A 21,973-nucleotide genomic window follows, 5' to 3' on the forward strand; every position below is an offset into this window, starting at 1 on the left:
ATAACAACATTTATAAATGATATTTATTATTGCTTTGCTTTAAAAATAATTTATTATTGGATTATTATTATCTTAATAATGTATATGTATATATTAGCAATATTTCGTATCAAGGAATCTATTTTGCTATAATAATCAGTGGAATGTAAAGTCAAAGGGATTTTTTCTTAACCAATGTTTTCTGACTTGAGACTTGAGAGTATTTATATTACATAATTGATACATATGATGAGGGCTAGAAAAATGTTTGAAAAATAAGGATTAATTGAGCTTTTAAAACAATGGAATATTGTTGATGTGGATTGAAAAAATGAGAAACAAATGATTAAATATTCTTGGTTATGAGATGGGAAAAGGTTTTACTTTTTATCTTTAGATTTAGATTTCATATTAGTATATTTGTTCGCGAGTATTTTGAGAACGTCCTTAGGACTGCCAAATTTGGATAGGCAGGTAGTCCTAATGCAAATTAATTATAATTATTTTATTAATTATGATAAATTGTAATTAATTAATTAATTAGCTAAATATAATTAATCACACATAAATAATAAGAAATTAGTCCAAATATAACAACATTGCGTTACTTCTTGTCTGTTCATCCACTAACAGTCAAACACTTAATAGGTCTTGGTATCACATAAAAGTTTCATACGTTCTGAGTGTAGATGTGGTGAATACATAATTTTTTCCAAGTTATAGTTTTGCAATATGTAGTTGAACGCATGTCATTGGCATGCCAACACTTAAAGCCATATTTTGATCTCCCTATCTGCTACACACGTCTCTGATCTGAAATAAAGACAATCTATTTTATTGTTATTAATAGTTTTATTGGACCATTTAGATTGATTAACTTTACAAGATCCAGGACAATTCTGTTCATTCATAAAGGTATTGATAGTATCATTGGTAGTATTATGACGTAATAGTCATAAATAGATCACTCGTCTGATTTCATGTTCCATATTAGGTCATCCTTGTAGTTCTTATGTAAAACTTTCTTCAGTTGTTTAACGTGTTCTGCATTGCGTAGTTCGGCCACGCACTTGACCTGTTGGTATATAAATGATTAGACCAGTGAGATATTATATTACACGGCACGATACGGATCATGGTACTCAACCAGTTAAATATTACTATTCGTCCAATCAGAATTAATGCTCAGATATACATCCTTCACAGTCACTGTACTGAACTGGTCAAAACGTGCGAGATTACTGTTCGTCCAATAAGAATTAATGCTCAGATGTACATCCTTCACAGTCACTGTACTACACTGGTTAAAACGTGCGAGATTACTGTTCGTCCAATAAGAATTGATGCGCAGACATACATCCGTCACAGTCACTGTACTGAACTGGTCAAAACGTGCGACATTACTGTTCGTCCAATCAGAATTAATGCTCAGATATACATCCTTCACAGTCACTGGACTGGACTGGTTAAAACGTGCGAGATTACTGTTCGTCCAATAAGAATTAATGCTCAGATATACATCCTTCACAGTCACTGTACTGGACTGGTTAAAACGTGCGACATTACTGTTCGTCCAATCAGAATTAATGCTCAGATATACATCCTTCACAGTCACTGGACTGGACTGGTTAAAACGTGCGAGATTACTGTTCGTCCAATAATAATTAATGCTCAGATATACATCCGTCACAGTCACTGTACTGGACTGGTTAAAACGTACGACATTACTGTTCGTCCAATCAGAATTAATGCTCAGATATACATCCTTCACAGTCACTGGACTGGACTGGTTAAAACGTGCGAGATTACTGTTCGTTCAATCAGAATTAAAGACCCATTACCACTTACCGTGATGTATCATTATTTGTTTACATTTTGAATCGTGTCACCACCGAAAAAACAATTCCAACCTTTTGAATAAACTCTTAGATAGTCCCTAAAGCCGTAAAAGAATGTAAAAGAATCATTATTGTGCCTTAGTGCTATGTCGGAAAAGGATTTAATATGAAGTTATTATTCAATATATGAATCTTTGAATTTCATGGACCACGAAATTCATCTGTGACCGCGGTGCATCACGGTAAGTGGCAATGGGTCTTTAATGCTCAGATATACATCTGTCACGGTGTCGGTACGTGTTGCGCGTCTTGAGCAACGAAACTCCGTGCGCAGTAGAAAACAAGAGTCAAGTATTAGTTTCCTATCATACCTGAACAGTAAACATTGAGCTATTGAGCCATGTTCTTTCTTGGTACAGATCCTTGATACTATTAAACAAACAAAACATATAAACACTAAGTAAAACAAGCCAGATATGTGGAATCATGCACGTATGTGTATACTAGTAGCCTACCTGACACCAGTTGAAAATAACAGTGACGTCAAGCGTGCTAAAGCACCTGGTCGATCGTTGATCCTTATATGAAACCGTACCATTCGCTCATCAGCTGTAAGCCCGCGTTCAATCGCTCGGCCGAGAACTGTGGGGTCAATGTTGCCGCCACATAATGGAATGACCACTCTAGGTCAAGACAATATTCTGTGTAAATGCGTTTTCTTTTTTTGGCAAAGAAAAAGAAAAAAATTGGAAAAAAAGGAAGCAAGTGAGCGAAGACGGAGGGAGGAAAGGAATGCGGGCAAGCAAGAAAGGAAGGAAGAGCTAAAAAAAAGCATAAATCGCGAACTTAAGCAATTGGATAAAGAACTAAAAGAAAAATAGAATATTATTTATCCGTCTAACCGTTTTCCTTTTAATTCAGGGAGATAGCCTCCAATAATAGCAGCTAGGCCTGCCGCACCGGAACCTTCAACAATGACTCTCTCTTTCTCCAGTAATCTCAGCACGGCTTGAGCAATATGTTGTTCCCTAAAGAGTTTCGATCAAAAAATATACGTGTTAGATCTCATTCTGTACTATTCCAATTCTACGATTATCATGGAGGAAAAAGATTTTTATGTGTGAGTAGCCCGAGTAAAAGGTTGGTTTAATACTAGCCCGAGTGAACGCTGCTAATATTCCGTATGCGTTTACTGTCTTTACTGTACTTTCATTTTTGGGGTGGAACTTACTTTACTGCGACAACTTTATCCACACAGTCTTTTACAAGTTTGAAAGGCAGATCGCCAACCTTGCTGTCGCTAAGACCTGCCAGATTCATAGAAAAATACTTATTATTTATATTCAATTAGAGCAGATTTATTCCAGTTGATTCAGTATAAGTGTCACATTGGTCGAGAGCACATCTTTTCATCCAATCACAGTGCGTGGCTGAGAATGACGGTGCCTAACAGGGGTAGGGGTAGGGAGTACGTGACTCACCATCAGCTAGTGTTACAGCCAGTTCTGTCTTGAGTGTTATAGGTTCTCCAGCATCAAGAGCAGCCTGGAAACTAGGACAGTCATTACTCTCTACGACCTGTTCATTAAATAATAATGACAAAGAAATCTCTATATACTCAACATGGTGAGAGAAAGAGAGAAAAGTTACTTGAGGTCTGTCTGTCCGTCGGTCTGCCTGACCGTCTGGCTGTCTATCCATCTGTCCCTAGCTTTCTGTGTGTCTGTCTGCCCGCATGTTTGCCTGTCTTTGGCTGTGGCTGTGTCTGTGTGTGTGTGTGTGTCTGGCCAAGTTCTCATCCACAACTAGGCCTTTTCATAAAGGTCAAATATTTTATCAACCAGGACTTACTATGATTTTAATATCTGGGTTGAGAGCTTTGAATACCACACAAATACCAGCCAACAGACCCCCTCCCCCCACGGGTATGATAATGGCATCAATATCATCAACTTGATCAATGATCTCGAGTCCCACGGTACCATGGCCGCTGATTACATACGAACTCTCGTTCCTACAATGATAATACAAAATATATACACCTATTTCAGAAATCGTTGTCGCACCAAAAGCCTCAAGCAACACAAGCCAAGACCGCAGAGAACGCCGGTACTTTTAGCTGTAATTAGTTTATTCATGGTACATTTTCATTTATTGACTTCACAAATTGCTCCAAGCAAGGCTGCTTGAGATGATAATTAGTGTAGAGCTATAGCCACTTGCATGAACCATGAATAAATCAATTATAATTAAAAGTACCGACGTTCTCTGGAGCCTTGGCTCGTTACTTGAGGCTCTTGATGCGACAACGATTTTCGAAATAGGTGTATATAAAAACTGAAGTTAATCGCTAGTCAAAAGGTACAGCAGTGGCGCAGAATGCAATGTGAAGGCGTCTCTGGAAGCCGCTATACGGTCCATGTATGACGCTGCAGCACAGCTCTAACCAGTTTGCAAAGTTTGAATTAGTTGAAGATAAAGGTAATACACGCCACAGTTAATTCTTTTCCCATCCATGGGTTGTTTAGTTATTCTAGCAAGTATCAGGGTTTTTTACTTACTCGTCAATGAATGTTAAGCCTTCTGCCTCAGTTTCGATTTTCCTCGCAGTTTCCTGCACCTAACGCGAACAAACTCAAATTAGGTTTTTGATTAGTGAGACTGTCATACCATATCGTTGGTCGCAGATCTGAAATAGTCATATAAGGTATAGTATAGATACCTCTCTGTCGTTCTGGCCAGCAAATCTAGTCTTGGCTCCATACCGATCACATATTTTCACCTTTCTTGGTGGTACATTTTCTGGCACCAGAATAGTGACTGGAACACCGAGCTCCTTGCCGTGTCCAGCGACAGCCAGGGCGTGGCTGCCTGTTGATGTTGTCATGACGCCACGTCTTAGTTGTTCCTGTTCGCGATATCAACGACAAGAGTGAGTTATCAGTGAGTTTTCTGCACCATGACTTGATCATGGATTCAAATTGATGTGACTATCTTTCTTCATGTGTTTCGATATTCCAGTCAAGAGTCATGTCATGTTTATGAGTGTTTTATACTTGTTTTCTCTGATTTTTTTATGTTTACAACTAGACGTTTCAAACCCCGATCACGAATCTTCAGTATAACGATGTCTATCTTTCTTCAATTGTCATCCTGTTTAGACGCGGTACGAAAATGTAGAGTAACCCTCCCCCTTGTTACCGCCCTCCCCTCCCCTGCTATTGACTGCTGTTACCCCCCTCCCCCCAAATTAATATTTCGTGTAGTTACAGGTCTAATACAGAAATTCATACAGGATAGTTTTACCTCTGATAACGTTAACAAAGCATTCAGAGCGCCACGTGCCTTGTAGCTGTGAAAAAAAGGAATATTATCATTAATCATCAATTATCATTAAGTTATTGGTTTCTTGGCTGATTACTCACAGTATGTTCATGATTCGTCTAATCGTCCGCTTACTAATAGGAATTTCCTACGTTTTCAATTTTTTGTTCATCTACTTTTCATTCAATTCTTCCTATCCTTCCATTTATATCTGGCACTAGCGAGGTATGAGAGAGATGCTATAACGACTTACTCGACCTCACCTTCCAAATACTTGTAAATATTCTCGCTTGAAGTACACGTCGTAGTCTTGTATTCCAGGAAACGACACTGCTTTCTAACGAAACACGAACAAAAGAAGAATATCTAGGCAGTCAGATAGCAAGATAAACTCGTTGAATGGTTGCGCACAGATAAACAGATATACGGAGCCTGTTCTCTGCGCAGTATTGTGCGCGATTACAACAACCACAGTTTATTTTACCATTAAGAGATAAATGTAATTACATACTGCAGGGGGGAATCATATCAGATGTTTGGGTTGAGTGTTGCGTTGTAAATATAGAATGTAGTGGTAGTGCGTGTGGAGAAAACCTCATGGAAGAGCCCCGCATGGGGAGTGGTGGTTGTAAAATATAAGTTTCTATATAAGTTATAGGAAACTTCTAAATTCCAATTTGATCATGGAATGAAGGCTACAGGTTTGTCAGCCTCTAGCTATCAATTGCTACCCTCATTAAAGAAGGACGATTTATGGCTCTAAGTACAGGCTACTCACCTCGCAAGGAGTTTTAATGGTCCCATCACGTATACGATATGACGCGGTAACAATATCCGTCAAGGTCACGGAGCCCTTGTCAATGCAAAGGTCGGGTACACTGGACATTGCTCTTGGACGTCCCCGGTACTCTTCCCTGTACGTGTTTGGTTGTTTTGCTGTTTTCGCCATCATGTATTGCTGCTTCAAGTCTTCCATACCTGGTTTGTTGAAGCCGTGTTTTGTTGCTCCGAAGATGTTGTAGCGTCTTGCGCTGCGCTTGGTGTGTTGACGTGAAGTTTGTTCGTCAGCTCCTGGTTCTGGTGACCCCTTGGGTGCGTACTGCATGCCAACCCCGTCTGAGTACATATTGCTCTTTTTGCCATCAGGTTTGTAATTTCTATCAGCTGGATTATAACCATAGCCTTCTACAGGTCAAAATCTAAGTTAATGTCAGCGCAAATTGACACAAGTCTAAACCCATGCACATCTCTTCAGTTTAACACTGACTCGCAGTGACTTGCGACAATTTCTTTAAGGAATTTTAGTAGTTTTCTTGAAAAACTGAGAACCTAACTCGTTTGAACGCAAAGATTTCAATTAACCTCTGCGTAGTCGCGTCTCTAGGATTACTGGAAGACCAGGGATGAATTCTGACTGGTTCAGAATCGAATTCATTCAATCTGGTCTAGTAGTTTAAATTTTCCTGTAAGACTTTCATTTCTAGCATAGATTTCCTTGAGATATTTTAAGCTAAGATGCATCACTTCAATACCCTTAGTCGTTTTATTCCTTAGAATCTCGTTATGAGAAAGTATTTTGCGAGAGAAGAACCTCGAGCTAAGTATTGCGCGCGCGCAAGCTCCCTGGATATCAAAACACTCGTTAGATTCGTCTCTATTCAAAAACTGCCTTTCACAATTCTTACCTTTAGTTTCGTAGTGATATGGCCGAGACTCTGGAACCTTTGGTGGCTCTATACTTTCGTCCGATGTATCGTCACTCATTGTAGCACAATTTGACGAAGAACGAGGAATGAGCTGATTAGATGACGTCATCAGAAGGTAATTGGCGCGCGCTCATAAGCAGGTCATAGTGCTCTTTATAAAGTCCCACAAAAAATGTTTCATTATTTATATCAAGCTAGATGTCGGCCATCTTGTATTTCCCTCGTATTTCATCATTTGGGTTAGGATGTACTTTTAGGTTTTGTCAAGTTTCTTTCATTTCCTATTTTCTTTCCCTTTTCTCCATTCCTTGACCCAACTGAATTAATCATTTCACTTGGCCATTATCTTCGTCCAGCACCACATTTTAACCAATTATTAATTTCAACAATTTTAATCTCAATTTCTTCAATACAACGTATTTTCCCCTTATAACTTTCTAAATTCATAGCATTGTATCACTAAAAATAAATCACAGCCCTGACTTTAGTCATTCCTTAACTCATTCTCCTTATTAAAGTACATCATCAAATTCATAACAAATCTTCTCTACATGCAAACCTGATCGGATCTTTTCCTTGTTTATTTAATTGTTCTGAAATATTCATAATTTTGAGTAAAAAATTCTCCAACATTTTAATCTATTTATTACCCTTGATCTTTTAACCTATATATTTAATAGTTTCCTATTCTTTTAGTAATTAATAATGTGTAGCTTGTAGTCGTTCAATTGATTAACTGGTGAAGAGAGTTTCTGCTTCTTTGAGGACGTTGGAAAGGAGTGAGCTTTCTGTTGACTTGCCATCGATGGATACCGAATGACCCTGAGAAAATCAAGAGTAGTAAATATAGTTTTATTCCTGTGAAAATTTTACCCTTGCATGTAAAGGAACTCACTCTTGGTGCACAAGATATCTCACTGAGATATCAAGAGACACCAAGTTGGCGTAAGACAATGAAAAGATATTTTGAAAGAACGACAGCATGTTGTTGGAGCTACAGCACAAACTCTATAATTCACACATAATTCTGTGTAGAGCCCAGAACTATGGAATACAAGAACACAGTGAACAGATTAAAGAAAGAAAGAAAGAATGAGCTGACACAGGCAAAGATATAGACACTGTACTAGTAAATTATTTAACTTACATTGAATTCTTTGACAAGGAGACAGATATGATGAGACTGGATTGACCTAGAATATAATGATGCTCCATGATCTACTTGCTCGACCACTGGGGAAATAAATTTGGAAAGCAAGACAATTATGAATAGGAATATATTTGGTAAATGTAGAAACTGGAAAATGACAGTGGATGTGTCTCTTACTTACCAGAAAAATGTAAAAGACAACAGATCCTTGCAATGACTGAAGCAAATTCAAGGTCTTCTGGTGCATTAAACTGAAAACAGGAAATAAAACTATGGTTGATACGTGTGTGCAGTAATAATCTGATAAATATCATATATGAAAATACTATGGTGACTGTTTAAATGAGTGAATGATGGTATGTATGTGATTTGTTCCTTATCATTACCATCAGTTGTCATTAATATCATCCATCCATTATCATTATCATCCTTTCATCATCATCAACTATCATAACCATCATCATCACCACCATCATCATCCATCCAAACATCATCATCACCACCATCATCATCCATCCAAACATCATCATCACCACCATCATCATCCATCCAAACATCATCATTCATCATCACCATTATCCTTTATCATCCTCCATCCATAATCAACATTCTTCCATCATCATTATCATCAATATTGTCATTCTCATCATTACACCTCCATCATAGTCATTAAACAAATAACACAACACTGTTCTCACCTTGACAGAACTTTTACTAGTGAGTGATCCACCAGCCAGCAGGTTAGAAAAGTCCAAACTGAAATAGAAACAACCAAAGGTCAAATCAAAACAATGTGCTTTACAGTCCTAGTGATAACTACTGATTCTTTTTGCCCTCCTTGAGGCAGATTTTCGAAATTACCTGGACAAAGGTGTAGCAACAAGGAATGATGAGCATGGTAAGAATAAAGAGAAGTCCATCTTCTCACTTGTAGATCCTTCAGGATCCTGAAATGTACATGATGATGGTTAAATATGACAGAGAGACATGGTACATATGGTGATCAGAATGAGACCAACATATTCCATACCTTTATCATGTATGTTAGTGTTCCTCTTAACTTCTGCGGCATAGTAATATTTTCAACATTAAAAGCAAACTGTCCTTCATTTGATGAACCTGTTAATAAAGAACAAAAACAGCACGTTACATATTGTAGCCTCTTTAACTGGCTTGTTTCAGAATATCAAAAGAATATGTGGGTTCCAACGAACCTGGTAACAACTGGAAAGGCACTGGAATACTGTCTCGTGATGAATAACCAATCTAAAAACATAACCATGAGGTACATTGGATGAGGATTTTTCTATACTAAATGAAGAAAAGCTTCCAACATTATAAAAATGGTACTCACAGGTCTGACCATCTTGGTATTTAGGGAATCCAACACATTGAACTCCATAGATTTAATGTGAAAATCTGTAAGATTACTGTGAAAAAAGATTGTGTTAGGGATTGATTCCTTGATAAATTAGACCCTCATCATCACCAACATTATCATCATTAGCACACCACCAGGGGGGATACTCTTGCCTGTTTAGGGTAGGGATGTGCCGCTGAGCCCTTTGAACCCTGACCCTGTTCCAGAGTAAAATTGCTGAAATTCATACCCTGTTCCAGAGAAAGATTGCTGGAAACCATACCCTTTCCCGGTAGTGCGAAAATAGATACCCTGTTGCCGAGAAGAGAGAACGTGATTTCATATACCCTATTCCAGAGTAGAATCGCTTGAAAACCATACCCCGTTTGGCGGCACGTACCCGTATAGCAAATATAGGGGAGTACCCCCCCGGGGCACACCATTCTTTATCATTGCCATCATCATTACAACCATTAAAACTATCATCACTGCCTTCATCATCATCATCCATCACCATTATCATTATCACCATCATTTCATCAATATTATATGACCATCATTATCATCATTGATGATAAACCTTGATTCCACTTTACCTGAAAATAATAGACACAACCAGCTGATGCATATTTTGAGCTGCTGCTTTACTTTGATGTGTCTAAAAGAAGGAAAATAAATGAAATCTATCAAGTGATGGAAGGAAAAAAAGTTGTCATCTAAATAAGACATTCCTAATGTAAAGATTCCATACCAGTTTCAAAGAACTATTTTCTGCCAACACTTTATATGATGAGACTGGTGGCTGAAAGATAAAGTAACAATCGTCCGATTTACCAACAATGAAGTAAAATAATACTATGGAACAATATTTATATCAGCCAACCATTAAAACGATTATAAAACAATGCAGATTTACTCCTGTACAAAATGAAATGCATTTTCTTTCAGACTTTTGTATTATAATAATAAATTACATTTATAAAGCGCAGATTAGCACAAGATGTTCATCTGTGCTGAATACAGAAACAATACATAATAACTAGAAACATAAAAGCTAAGTTAATCAATGGGAATTGCAAAAACAACTAAATAAAGGCTTTTTTTATTACAACCAAAATAGCTACAAAAGGTCTTGCTGCATTGCCCTTCTTCTTGTCAAGGATAGGAGTTGAAAGTGTAGTCATGATTGAAGTACCTCAGGTTTATACTCTACTGGTTTCACTTCTACAATGTCCTGCTCCATACTTGCTTCTGCTTCTGGTTCATGTTCTGGTGATGCTTCTGGGGTCTTTTGGGTCTTCTTGCTCTTTTTCTTCTCCCGTTTGTCTTTCTTCTTCTTGTGCTCTTTACTCTGTAACATGAGAATAGAAACACTCAGTGTAAATAATGTCAGCATTTTTAGAAAGTAATATTTACTTGGTACTGAATTGCAACTAAGCACTGTTAAACTCTCAAATGACCTCATGAGTTCAATAAACATGATGCATTGTGGTCTAGCTTGGGTTAACACCACACCATATAAGACTAAATGAACAAAAGATGTTTGTACGCAAGCTAGACAACCATGTTCTCTATCTCATAAAAAGTTCTACCATCACTAATGTAGGATTCACATTAATACCTCTGTTGACTTGCGGTCTCTATGTCTGGTAGTCTTAGCACTCTCTGGAGTAGCCGAGGGAACTTCAGTCTCCTGCTCTTCTGCCTTGTTTGCCTGGAGGGAAAAAAAAGGTTTATAGGTGATAAAAAAACATATAGATTTGCCAAGTAAATAGAGAAATCAAGGATGATGAAGTAGTTATTATTAATGGCAAATGTATGTGTGCTACAACAAACTTACTGTGGAAGAAGATGGAGTTAACCAGAAATCCATATCATCAAGCTGAATGAATGAAATAAATGAAATGTTAAAATGAAATGAAATGAATTAAGCAATGTTATAAAGTACAACTGATTTGCATCTCTATTCTCATTCATTTTACTGCTATCTTCATAAACATCCGAACTTCCTAGCTGCGAGCTGCACACTGAAATTTGGCTCTTCACTGCTGCTAGTCAAAAATATGAAAGGCACTGACTGATTAGTTTTGACTGACAGCAGAGAAATGTTAAGTTTCAGCATGCAGCTAGCAAGTTTGTATGTTTATGAATATACCAGTAACTATCTTGTGTTAAATTATCTTTAGTCACTTTTATACTTCACTATTCTAACCTTTGCACCATCCTCTTCATTTGGTTGGCTCCCATCTTTCTGTGTCACTGGTTCATCACCAGGTTCAACGTTTGTTTTGATCTCATCAACTTCATCTGCATTGTCTTCAACATCACCGTTGATCATCAAATCTGGCTCTTCTTTCTCTGCTTCTGAAATAATAAAAAGTAAATTTGAGAAGGAATGAGAATAATTCTAGCAAACAGGAGGTCATGGATTTGAATCCTGCCTGGAGCTGGGAAATTTTCTTTTCCAAAAAAAAAAAAAGCTTGATGGAAAAAAAAATGCATTTGTTTGTAAATTACCTTTTTCCATGTGATGATGGTGTTTATGTTTGTGGGAAGATTTCTTTCCTTTTTCTTCTTTCTCTTTTTTGTCATGTTTATGTTTGCTCTGGAAATGAAGAGGAAAATGCTTGGTACATAATAATTTGAAAACTGTTACCAACATCAAGATAGAATAGAGGTGGTTTGTAGTCATTTCAAGAAGAAAAAAAACAACAAATACTACTAGGTTACCATGTTGGATGTTATAACTTGAAAGGCTTTGTTAAAACCAAACCACCATCTTTTACAGTGGTTTTGAGGACTACCAAAGATCCTACAAATCTTTCAGAAACATTCTTCATATCTTTTACCTTTTTTTCCTTATCCTTTTTTGAGCGTTTCTTGCTTTTCTTCTCCTGCCATGAACATAAAAAATGAAAATTTTTATCTTCAATAGCTACAGCAATATAGCTTGTTTTGGTTTAAACAATTCCGTTATGTAGCTTTGAGATATAAATTGCACTATGTTACTGGTTGTTTCCTTACACTAAATGATCACATATGTATTTTTATTACTTATTCATTGAAAATATTTTATACATGAGGTTTACACATCTACAGAATGCCCAAACAGTAAACATACATTTTTCTTGTTATATGAGGTTAGCACATCATTGCCAGTGGCTAAAAGGCCTGTGGCACTTGTTCCATGATCAATGAAGTGAATAAAGAGATCAGACGGCATACAAGAATCATTGGTGATACCATTACGTCCATTCCTTACCTTCTCATGTACCTCCTCTGCCTCCTCTTCTGTCTTCTTGACATGACTTTCTGGGTCAACAACCCTGTGAGTACGCACAGGTAGAGCATCACTACTATCAAGTGGCCTGGAATTTAATAATTTTTTTGTTAAAACAGATTTAGCAGTGGTATTCCTATTTTGGAATCCTGATTTTTGTGGAAGAAATCTGGATAAAAACCATCAATGCACTGACAGGTAACTGTACTACACATATAACACTCTGGGTTGCCTTGATGGCAGGTGTATGCTGTGAACACTACGATTCCTCAATGTAAAACTTAGCAGCATACTTTAACAAGTCAACATCCAGAAGCCTGTGGGGGTCGTCGACATTATGCACTGGTGTATCTTCTTCCCTTGATGCTGCTTCCTCGACACCCTAAAAAAAAAAGACAAATCAGAATCCAGATGACATCAGGTAAGTGATATCTCTAGAAAAGAACATTATTATTTCTGTTATGTACCTCTGGCATTTCTCCAGCTCCTGTGGGAAGGACTTCATACTTCATCTGCATGGATAGGTCCTCTTCATCACTGTCTTCACCTCTGCTACCATGACGACCTGAAAATATAATCAGTTACAAAAGTATACATATCTGGCTCAAATCTTATTTGAAACTCTTGTTTAGAAATAATCAAAGAAAATAATTACATACAATTGGTCATTTGTTTGATAGCCTTTACTGCAAATACCAGAATCCCTTGCAAATGTTTTGTCAGTCAACAACAAGTTTTTCAATATTCCCATGAGGTGCTAATGGACTTGAATAAGGAAAAACCATGAAGGATTCTGGTAGTGGTAGTACTGTAGGATTATGGGCACTGACAGCCAATCATGGCATTTCTAGTTAATAACAAATCCTTACCTTTCCTGTGCTTCTTCTTTCTACCTTTCTTGTACTTTTTGGACATAGAAATGCCTGAAAAGGAAAAACGTTTTTTTTAAAAAAATACAACACAAGTGAAAGATATGAATAAATACAGTATCGATGACAGGATTATTTTTGATTATTCAAAGGTTTGTCTCTGGGTTCTTCTTCCTCTTCAGAAATCAAGTTATATTACCTGACACTTTGAGTGAGACTGGCAAGTCCAGGTTAGCTACTGGAATATCATCAACTTTAAGAGCTGTTTTATCCTCCTTGCAAAGAAATAACAAAGTAGTGTGAAAAACAATATTGTCTTTATGATTGAAATGAAAGTGAATTAGTTTTTTGACAACTCTTTGAAAAGCACTAGAATGGTTTTGTAAGCTGGTACCTTGGTGGGTGTGTCCAGGCGAAGATAATGTGGATTGGTATCTTGTTCTACTCTGCGCACTTCTCTCCTCTGAAAGAAAAGGATATTGAATGAAAATGAATAGACTTGATATACTTGCAGGGTTCATGCTGAAGTAACCACTTAAAATTCAAGGACTATTCAAGGAGTATACAAGGACCCAAAAATGAATTTTCAAGGAGTATGTTCAGCTAACTATGCCAAGGTTTTACACGGTGGTTGCACATGGCTGACTTTCAGATTTTCTGATCTTTCTTATTAGATCTATTTCAGAACCATGTAAGTAATGATCAAAGCAAAAATTCAAGGAGTTTTCAAGGAGTTTAAGGAGTAGCATGAACCCTGTACTTGTCACATGAATAATATGAAGATATTCCTGGGACCAGGAAAGGATTATAAAGAAGAGACATGTGTAGAGTACTACTGACCTTTTCTAGTTCTTCTTCATCTGGTTCTTCAACTGTCCTTTGCTCAAGGGTTCTTTGGTTATGAAGCGAAATGGAATAAAGTGTTAGTTAGGTATGTGTAAAGGGACAGTTAGGACAGTTTATGCGAAAGGATTCTGTTTCTTTTAGAAGCTAATAATGGACAAGATAGCACCATCAAACAAATTCAGCATGCAGAGTTTTCAGTATGATAAGAGTTAAGTATGATTGTTACTCATACCTGTGTTCTATGCTACCAAACATATCTTCAATATCATTTTCCTCTTCAGAGCTTTCTTTAGGAGGCTCATTGATCCATTTGTCCAGGTCAAGACTAAATTAACACAGAAAAAACTTAATAACCAAATCTGACCAACTTGTTCAGTTTGTTTTAATGTCATCTACTAAACTGTTTTCTTTCATTCATTCAATAGTCATTCTCATCCATATCATAGAAACTAACTGCAAATGGAGGAACAGTAGAACTTCCTCTTTGCACAAGAAAGTTTTGCAGAAATACTAAGTACTGAAGGAGAATAATACCCTTATCATACTCTATCTTACCCTTCTGGTATTGGAACCTTCTTTTGTGCTTTAGCGGCAACTGGATTCAACTCTCCAACAAACAATGCATTCACTTCCTCACTGCACTGGACTCCTACACGAAAGAATAACAAGAATAAGAAATTTACAATCATCACTGCCTGCTGTTAGGTGTTCTTCTGTGAGGTTGCTCCATACATCATTACTATCTGTACAGTGTACTTCATCAGGGGATCATTAGCCTTCCCACTTTTCTGCCAATATATCAACTAAATTTTCTCATTCATAATTTTACTAGTCTACTATATTATTTTTTAATCTAGGGCCACCAAAACTATTAGTTTTTACATACCTTTTCCTTGCAGCTTCAAGACATATTTGATCAGCTGTTGTATACAACTTGCCTGATATAATAAACGATATTATTAATCATTATTTAACATTTCTAATATATAAATCTATAAGCTTAACATGTTGCAATATGCTCAAGAATGGAATATCCTGGTTACTCACCCTTTCTTGAACCTCAAGGTCAGCACTCTGTACAAACATGGGAAGGTTATCAACCAGCTTTTGGCCTAGGTCAACTGCAGCACTGTCATCACCCTAAATGATGGAAGAAATACAAACAACAAGTTTCATATTTAAGTCCACTGGATATGAGGTTACAGGCACTTCCCATTTACGTGCGTGAAGTTGTATAATTTGCCCTTGCGATGAAGCATACCTACTGTATGTAGGTTTTGGTGGAATGGCAATCGAGGCATTTCCATGGCATCATATAGGCATATGCGCCCAACAATTAACCTTATTCACCTCTTTTTCCATATTGTTCAGGATCCTTGCATACAACTTAGCAATACTCTGTACGTAAACAGCCTGGATGTGTCCAGGTAACAGTGTTGCTTTAGTGCGCAGTAAGCATTCCAGTGTTTCACCAATATCAGGCAAGTACCTAGAAAAAAATTGAACCATATTAGGGGTATGTAATAGCAATGTTTATGCTGACGTCAACTATTGTATATTAATATAACAACCCAACGTGCGTTAGCTACAGATAATAAACTTTTGCTTAATTAAAAGTTGGCAAATTTGAATGAGAAAATAAATATACCTGATGTGAACATAAACTGTTGATATGTTCAAGAAAAGTAAGAGACATAATACTACCAAAGTCAGTGATTACGTGGGCATATAGTACTTACTCGCTGAATTCTCCTGACAGCCATGCTCCAGCATATAGCACTTCACACATGCCATTCTTCTGGATGTTACCAGATAATAAGTGATTGTTTTTCAGCAGTAGGGACTAGATAAAATAATGAACGAAAAAGAACAAAAATGATTTAACTCATTTTGTGAATCTTCCAAATAAATGTCATGTGTTAGGAGTGTTTGGAGTTACTGTTACAATGGGAATATTGAATTACTGTAGTATATACCAAACATTTAAACATTTATAGTGGTTTACATGATTGTACTCACCAGACACTGTACGGCATAAGGACGGATAGCCTTGACTCTGATTGTAACATCCATCATCTGAGATGCAATCTGACGACCATATCTCGTGCCCTCTACTCTAGTTAACTGGACCAGAACATCAATATACCTATATATGACAATACATTCAAAACATAGCATTAGGGATTTTTCAATTGCATGGTATGACATTGTAATAACACTAATTTCAATAGAATTTCTTGGGAATGTCACAAATCATTGATAAACAATAACACGATTACCTAAATGTATGACCATTTTATACATTGTTTTCTTATTCAATAGAGGCTTAGCACCATCACGTGACTGCAGCCATGTTAGATGGCAGGAACAATACAATCGTTTTACATGACAAAGAATTCAATTCCCGACAGCAAAGCGATTTTATTGTTCAGCCATCTAAGAACAGGCAGTCCAAGCTGTATTATGGACGCCAGCACGTGATGCTGCAAAGCCTCTATATTTATGGATTTAATAATCTACTCACCATTCAAAGTTGGTGATATAATGATAATCAGACTGACTACAGATGAGGATGATCTTAGACAGCAGTTCATCCCGATAACCTGTCAATCAAAGACCAAGGTAAACATCACAAAACATCATCAGGTATGATGACATAAAATTGACATCAAATCTATTTATTTTATTAATATATTTTTTAAATGTACTTACTCTGACTGGTTGTCTTGTCCATATGAATCATCAGTTTCTTCACAATGTCCATTATGTTCTTCTTCGAAACCTAAAAAAAAAATTATACCATATTTTATCACCCAGCACATGACACACCCTGCCCAACCCTGTATTATAAACTATTTCAATTTTATCAATACTCTGAAACAGTCTCTGGACTGATCTAAGTCAGGGCATGACTAACTCACAGATGGAATTGGAATTTAGCACATCAGGTTTCATGGAGGGAGGAAAACCAGAGGAAAACCCTTGAATCAAGAGAGATAGACTTAATGAACTCTACTCACATGTGATACCGGAGGTGAGTAGCGAGTGCCCTTCTGGTATATCACCCTTGATTCACAATAATTGAGAGTTGAGGTAGCATATGTAACTTACCATTCCTACAATCAAATCCAAGGCCCTCAGTCTGATAGATTCATCTTTATCATCCAAACACTGGATTATAATGTCTCTGTAATAACAACAATAATAGTTGTATTAATATTAAAATATCCCTATTTGATTGTCCAAGAGCTATCATTAATTGATAAGAGTACTGTGTGGGTTACCTGTGTTGCTGTACGGCTTTAGGGTGGATCTTGAGGATGTTAGACATGGATAACAATGCTAGATACTTCACTGGAAAAATATTGATACCATGTGTGTTAGTAAAAACAAATTGTACTCCGCATGTGGCATGATGGTGATGATGATGATGATAGTGATGATGATGATAATGATGATGATGGCTGGTATGATGATTATGATGATGACGGTGGCATACATAGTGGTGATGATGATGGATGAGATGATGATGATGATGCTAATTATCTCAAATTCTACCTGATATTACTTCACTAAGAAAAGTAATAAGAACGACGTCAAACATGAAATCCACTCACAATTTTGGTCTGGATCTTCAAGAAGCAGTCGCAGCTTAGAAATACACAACTATACAAGATCAAATGAAAAAAGACATCAGGTTTTTGTGTGATTCATTCTTGTTACCCAATAATGTACCAAACTAAAATATAATTTTATCTAAATCAAATGATCAGAAGTTGTTCATCATACCTGGATTGATGGCTGATGGTGTGGAAGCCCTATTGTAATAACAGACAAAACAATAACTTAGCAAAAAAACAATAAGAACTAAAGTACTCTAGTCTGATTCTTTAAGTGTCTCAAATCAATGCACATACCTGCTATTACAGTGTTGACACATTCATATAGCAGTGACATTGCTGAAGTACTAGAAATATTTAGGGATAAGACATTACATTACTGTCTACCATTGACGATAATACGCCATAGTACTATGTATATACTGTAGATATAGTTCATGTTTAATACCTGTGAATAAGATTAGTTAATGGTTCCAGTAGTTTCTTGCCAAGACGTGGTTCAAGAGGACACAGAGCACCAAACTGGAGCAAAAATGAAAAAATATTTAAAATGCAGATTCTATTTTATACCTACGTAAATGCCACACCTTGGAAAGGTTCTATGAGTTCATATAAGACTAAAGTCATTCCTTTGAACCATGTGGGATGTACTATCTTACCAGCTTAATGATCTTAATCAGCATCCAGTTGTTTGTAGAATTTGTCATGAGCTTGAAGAACAAGGGAGCCAAGGAGAGATAGTTCTTAGGATTCTTACGAGCCAGCTCACAAATAACATTCACTGATGCCGACTGAACACCTGTATGTTGAAAGGAAAAAAATAAAAAAACTGATATAACAATCATATTTCATTCTAGACTTAGTAATATTTCAAGGTAAAACTCACCTGGGTCAGAATCTTCAAGTTTCTCTTTAAGTCTTGGAAAAGCTGGCCTTAAAGCTTCAGGAAACTAATGAAAAAGGAACACATATGAAGGTAATAAATACCAGTAGTAGACTTGATGAACATCTTTAGTCTATGAACTTTACCTTCAAGAAGATCTTGTATACAAGTAGCACAGCTCTTTTTCTGATGTAAGGCTTGGTGGATACAAGCTGTGGATCATTAGAAATAATAATATTAGTAATAATATTAATCTTGATAATACTAATAATAATATTTATAGTTAATCAATAATATTTATAGTAATAAATAATAAATAATAATAATAATAGTTGCCCTCTCCTCGTTGTTATTTTGTATCATCCCTGCAACATCAGCATCAGCATCATTGGAATCAACAGCAGCATCGCCAACACTAAATCGGTTACTAGCACCATTATCGACTTCATCATCCTTAACATCATCCTTATCATCAGTAGCATCATCATCAGTAGCAACGACATCATCATCATTATCATCAGAGTACCAACAGAATCAAAGTAATGATTCGTAATATACCACCATTATCAACATAAACATCAATGTTGGCATCAGCAGCACCATTATCATCATCATCGTCATCATCAACTGCAGCAGTACCAACAGTGTCATTATGATCATTTGTATAAATGGCATTAATACCAACACCAACATCATCAACCACATCAGTAATCAACTGTAACATATTCTTTGCAAGATCTATGTACAATTTTAACTACTACTAATGCCACTTGTTGTTCCCAAATCTAGCATTTACAAGCACAAGCAAAGAAAAAAAATGGAAAAGGCATAAGATTATCTAGATATTTCATATCTAACATGATGATATACATAATTGTATGTGGTACATACCAGACTCATCACATCATTGGCTAAGTCTCTTGCCAAGTCTGGTGTGATGAAACACGAGAAACCAGACAGAGCTATTCCAGCATCATACATGTTAATGCTACACAGATCCTAATGGGAAAATGTAAAGAATTCATCATGAGAACAATTCCTTCCATTTCATTTGATGGAAAAACCTCTTCCAAATGTATTCACAAATCCACACGTGGTGAAGTATAAAGAACGATAGAACAGCTATAATGCATTGAACAATGTGAACCTGTATACCTTTCTAAGCATATTTGTAGTCAACATAAGAATATCCAGTCCCTCATGGAATGATTGAGATGCTGCTAGGTACCCAATACGCTGTAGTGATTTATAACAAAGAAATATTATTTGATTGTGCAGTTAAAAAAAATATAAAAATATCACTTGATTGTGCAATGTTGCACTTACCTTGTGAGTGAATTTTGAATTACTCATGACTTCAATGATGTTGAAAGCTGCCCAACTGATGTCATAACCACACATTTGAAGCTGAAACATCATAAAACATGTTACCTTAGCCTTTTGAAACATAGACATCAAGACTTATATTCATTTATTACCAATGGAAATCTATCGATGCAGATTTTTATTCTGTAGATATGCACTTTATTTAAGTTTAACCCACGTAATGCATATTGTTTGTTAATATGGATACTTTACTGTTCATCAAGTATCAATATTAACAAAATTTTTACAGCTTCTGTGTCTAATCCCCAATGGTTGGGGAATTAAGGGTGGCGAACTCGTAAGGTTAATGTTTAAAAACAGGAATATCAATGCGGTATCATTCTTACATATGTGAGCTTAGCAACAGCATTGGCTTTGACTGCTGGATTTTCTTGTCGTAGTTCTTGTTTGATGTCATCCAGGCATCCTGCAATGTACTTTGCCTGGAAAATGGCCAATAACATGCATATTAGATCATCACTTGATTAATGACTGGGTAGATCATGGATAACACAGTTCAGTAATTAGAGTGTTTGGATGTCTGATTCCCAATATGTGTTTGTTTAATGCTAATAATTACTGGGTAGATCATGGATAACACAGTTCAGTAATTAGAGTGTATGGGTGTCTGACTCAAGATGTGTGTCTGTCTATTTCTATCGCTTCACAAGTTTCTGGGTGACACATTTGCAACAGAGAACATTTTAAAATCTATTCTCAGAAATCTCTTGGTACATCATCATAAGGTAATTGAAAAGACTATATAGGTAGTGAATAGTTTCAGTTAATAATCTTACTGAATGATTTAATAGTCTCTTTACGAATGTCTGACTTACTTTAGATGGAAACGAAATAAAACAGCTGAACCAGACATAAACAAAAGTTACGATCTTGTTTTAGTACTTGATAAGATAGCTTAAAAAGTTGGCCAAGGAACAAAAGACGTGGGATTTGATACAAGGTATGGCGATCCCGATACAGAAGGGGGAGGGTGTACAAATTTTGCTACGTCTACCACAATCATTCCCAAAAATCAGCTGTTTAAGAACCATTAGTGAAACTAGAATAAACTACAAGCCAGTACAAGCGATTAATCTTTTAGACAAATAGATAATATCAAGTGTATGTAGCAATCGTAGTCGGCTTCATATCAAATACAGTTCAAATTCCACTGACTGACTGGGGAAAACCATGGTACAGATAAACTCACCTCATTCTCTTTGTTATTCCGTATTCCACGGACCAAATCCGTCAGGTTCTTCTCAAACATAATAAAGGAAAGTTATCTGTACAACTCTCTAATGTGATTTTATGACAAAGAAGGGAATATTATGAGGACATTCTTTAGAAAATGAAACTTGAGTTCACGAAATAGGAACCAAGATGGCGGACACTGCGCTTCGCTTCGTATCATGGGAAATGTTTGATCATATTATAACAGGAACTGAGGGGGGAGGGGAGGAAAGATCAGTCTCCTCTATAATTTTTTTGTTTGCTTTTGAAAAATATACTATAACAGTAAAGTCTTCTATATTTTTACGCACATCTTGATAAATGTCGGAGTTTAACGAAAAATTCTTTTTGGAATAAAATATATAGAGATAGGAAAATTTGCAAGCCGCCGGCCTTGGAGAGACTATGTGATTATATTAATAGGGGAGGGGAGGTAAGAGTAGAATTTGTCAGACTAGCTCAAGAGGCCAGAATTTTAGAAGTATTAATTTCTTTTATGATTTTCAGGATATTTTAAGAT

General features: G+C 36.4%; 1 protein-coding gene across 1 annotated transcript; it reads right to left on the reverse strand.

Annotated features, from left to right (window-relative positions):
• Positions 1-7,220: 7,220 nt before the first annotated feature.
• LOC116301682 (AP-3 complex subunit delta-1) lies at positions 7,221-21,633 on the reverse strand. Its single transcript, XM_031710771.2, has 46 exons — positions 21,431-21,633; positions 20,568-20,663; positions 20,182-20,262; positions 20,011-20,091; positions 19,747-19,854; positions 19,002-19,067; positions 18,859-18,922; positions 18,632-18,771; positions 18,421-18,494; positions 18,270-18,319; positions 18,142-18,170; positions 17,970-18,018; positions 17,637-17,706; positions 17,464-17,539; positions 17,065-17,134; positions 16,877-16,955; positions 16,372-16,498; positions 16,092-16,195; positions 15,703-15,841; positions 15,400-15,492; positions 15,239-15,290; positions 14,908-15,001; positions 14,585-14,677; positions 14,347-14,398; positions 13,901-13,969; positions 13,706-13,781; positions 13,507-13,560; positions 13,105-13,202; positions 12,931-13,019; positions 12,620-12,725; positions 12,207-12,251; positions 11,875-11,962; positions 11,570-11,721; positions 11,198-11,239; positions 10,979-11,071; positions 10,553-10,708; positions 10,109-10,159; positions 9,954-10,015; positions 9,352-9,427; positions 9,212-9,263; positions 9,028-9,116; positions 8,859-8,944; positions 8,696-8,753; positions 8,179-8,248; positions 7,995-8,080; positions 7,221-7,669 (listed from the first exon to the last, which is right to left on the reverse strand). Exons 1-46 carry the CDS (start codon positions 21,488-21,490, stop codon positions 7,580-7,582), a joined length of 3,735 nt encoding a protein of 1,244 aa, XP_031566631.2. The 5' UTR covers positions 21,491-21,633; the 3' UTR covers positions 7,221-7,579.
• Between the last annotated feature and the right edge of the window lie 340 nt (positions 21,634-21,973).

This window comes from Actinia tenebrosa, unplaced genomic scaffold (assembly GCF_029948245.1).
Source record: "Actinia tenebrosa isolate PJP-AT-01 unplaced genomic scaffold, QUT_ActTen_1.0 PGA_scaffold15__27_contigs__length_11533743, whole genome shotgun sequence".
NCBI lineage: Eukaryota > Metazoa > Cnidaria > Anthozoa > Actiniaria > Actiniidae > Actinia > Actinia tenebrosa.

Coding starts and splice junctions, on each gene's coding strand:
- LOC116301682 (XM_031710771.2), bottom strand. CDS start 21,490: ATGTTTGAGAAGAACCTGACGGATTTGGTCCGTGGAATACGGAATAAC. Junction 16,956..17,064: donor GGACAAGACAACCAGTCAGA/GTAAGTACATTT, acceptor TTTGATTGACAG/GTTATCGGGATGAACTGCTG. Junction 13,782..13,900: donor GCCTGGACACACCCACCAAG/GTACCAGCTTAC, acceptor TTTCTTTGCAAG/GAGGATAAAACAGCTCTTAA.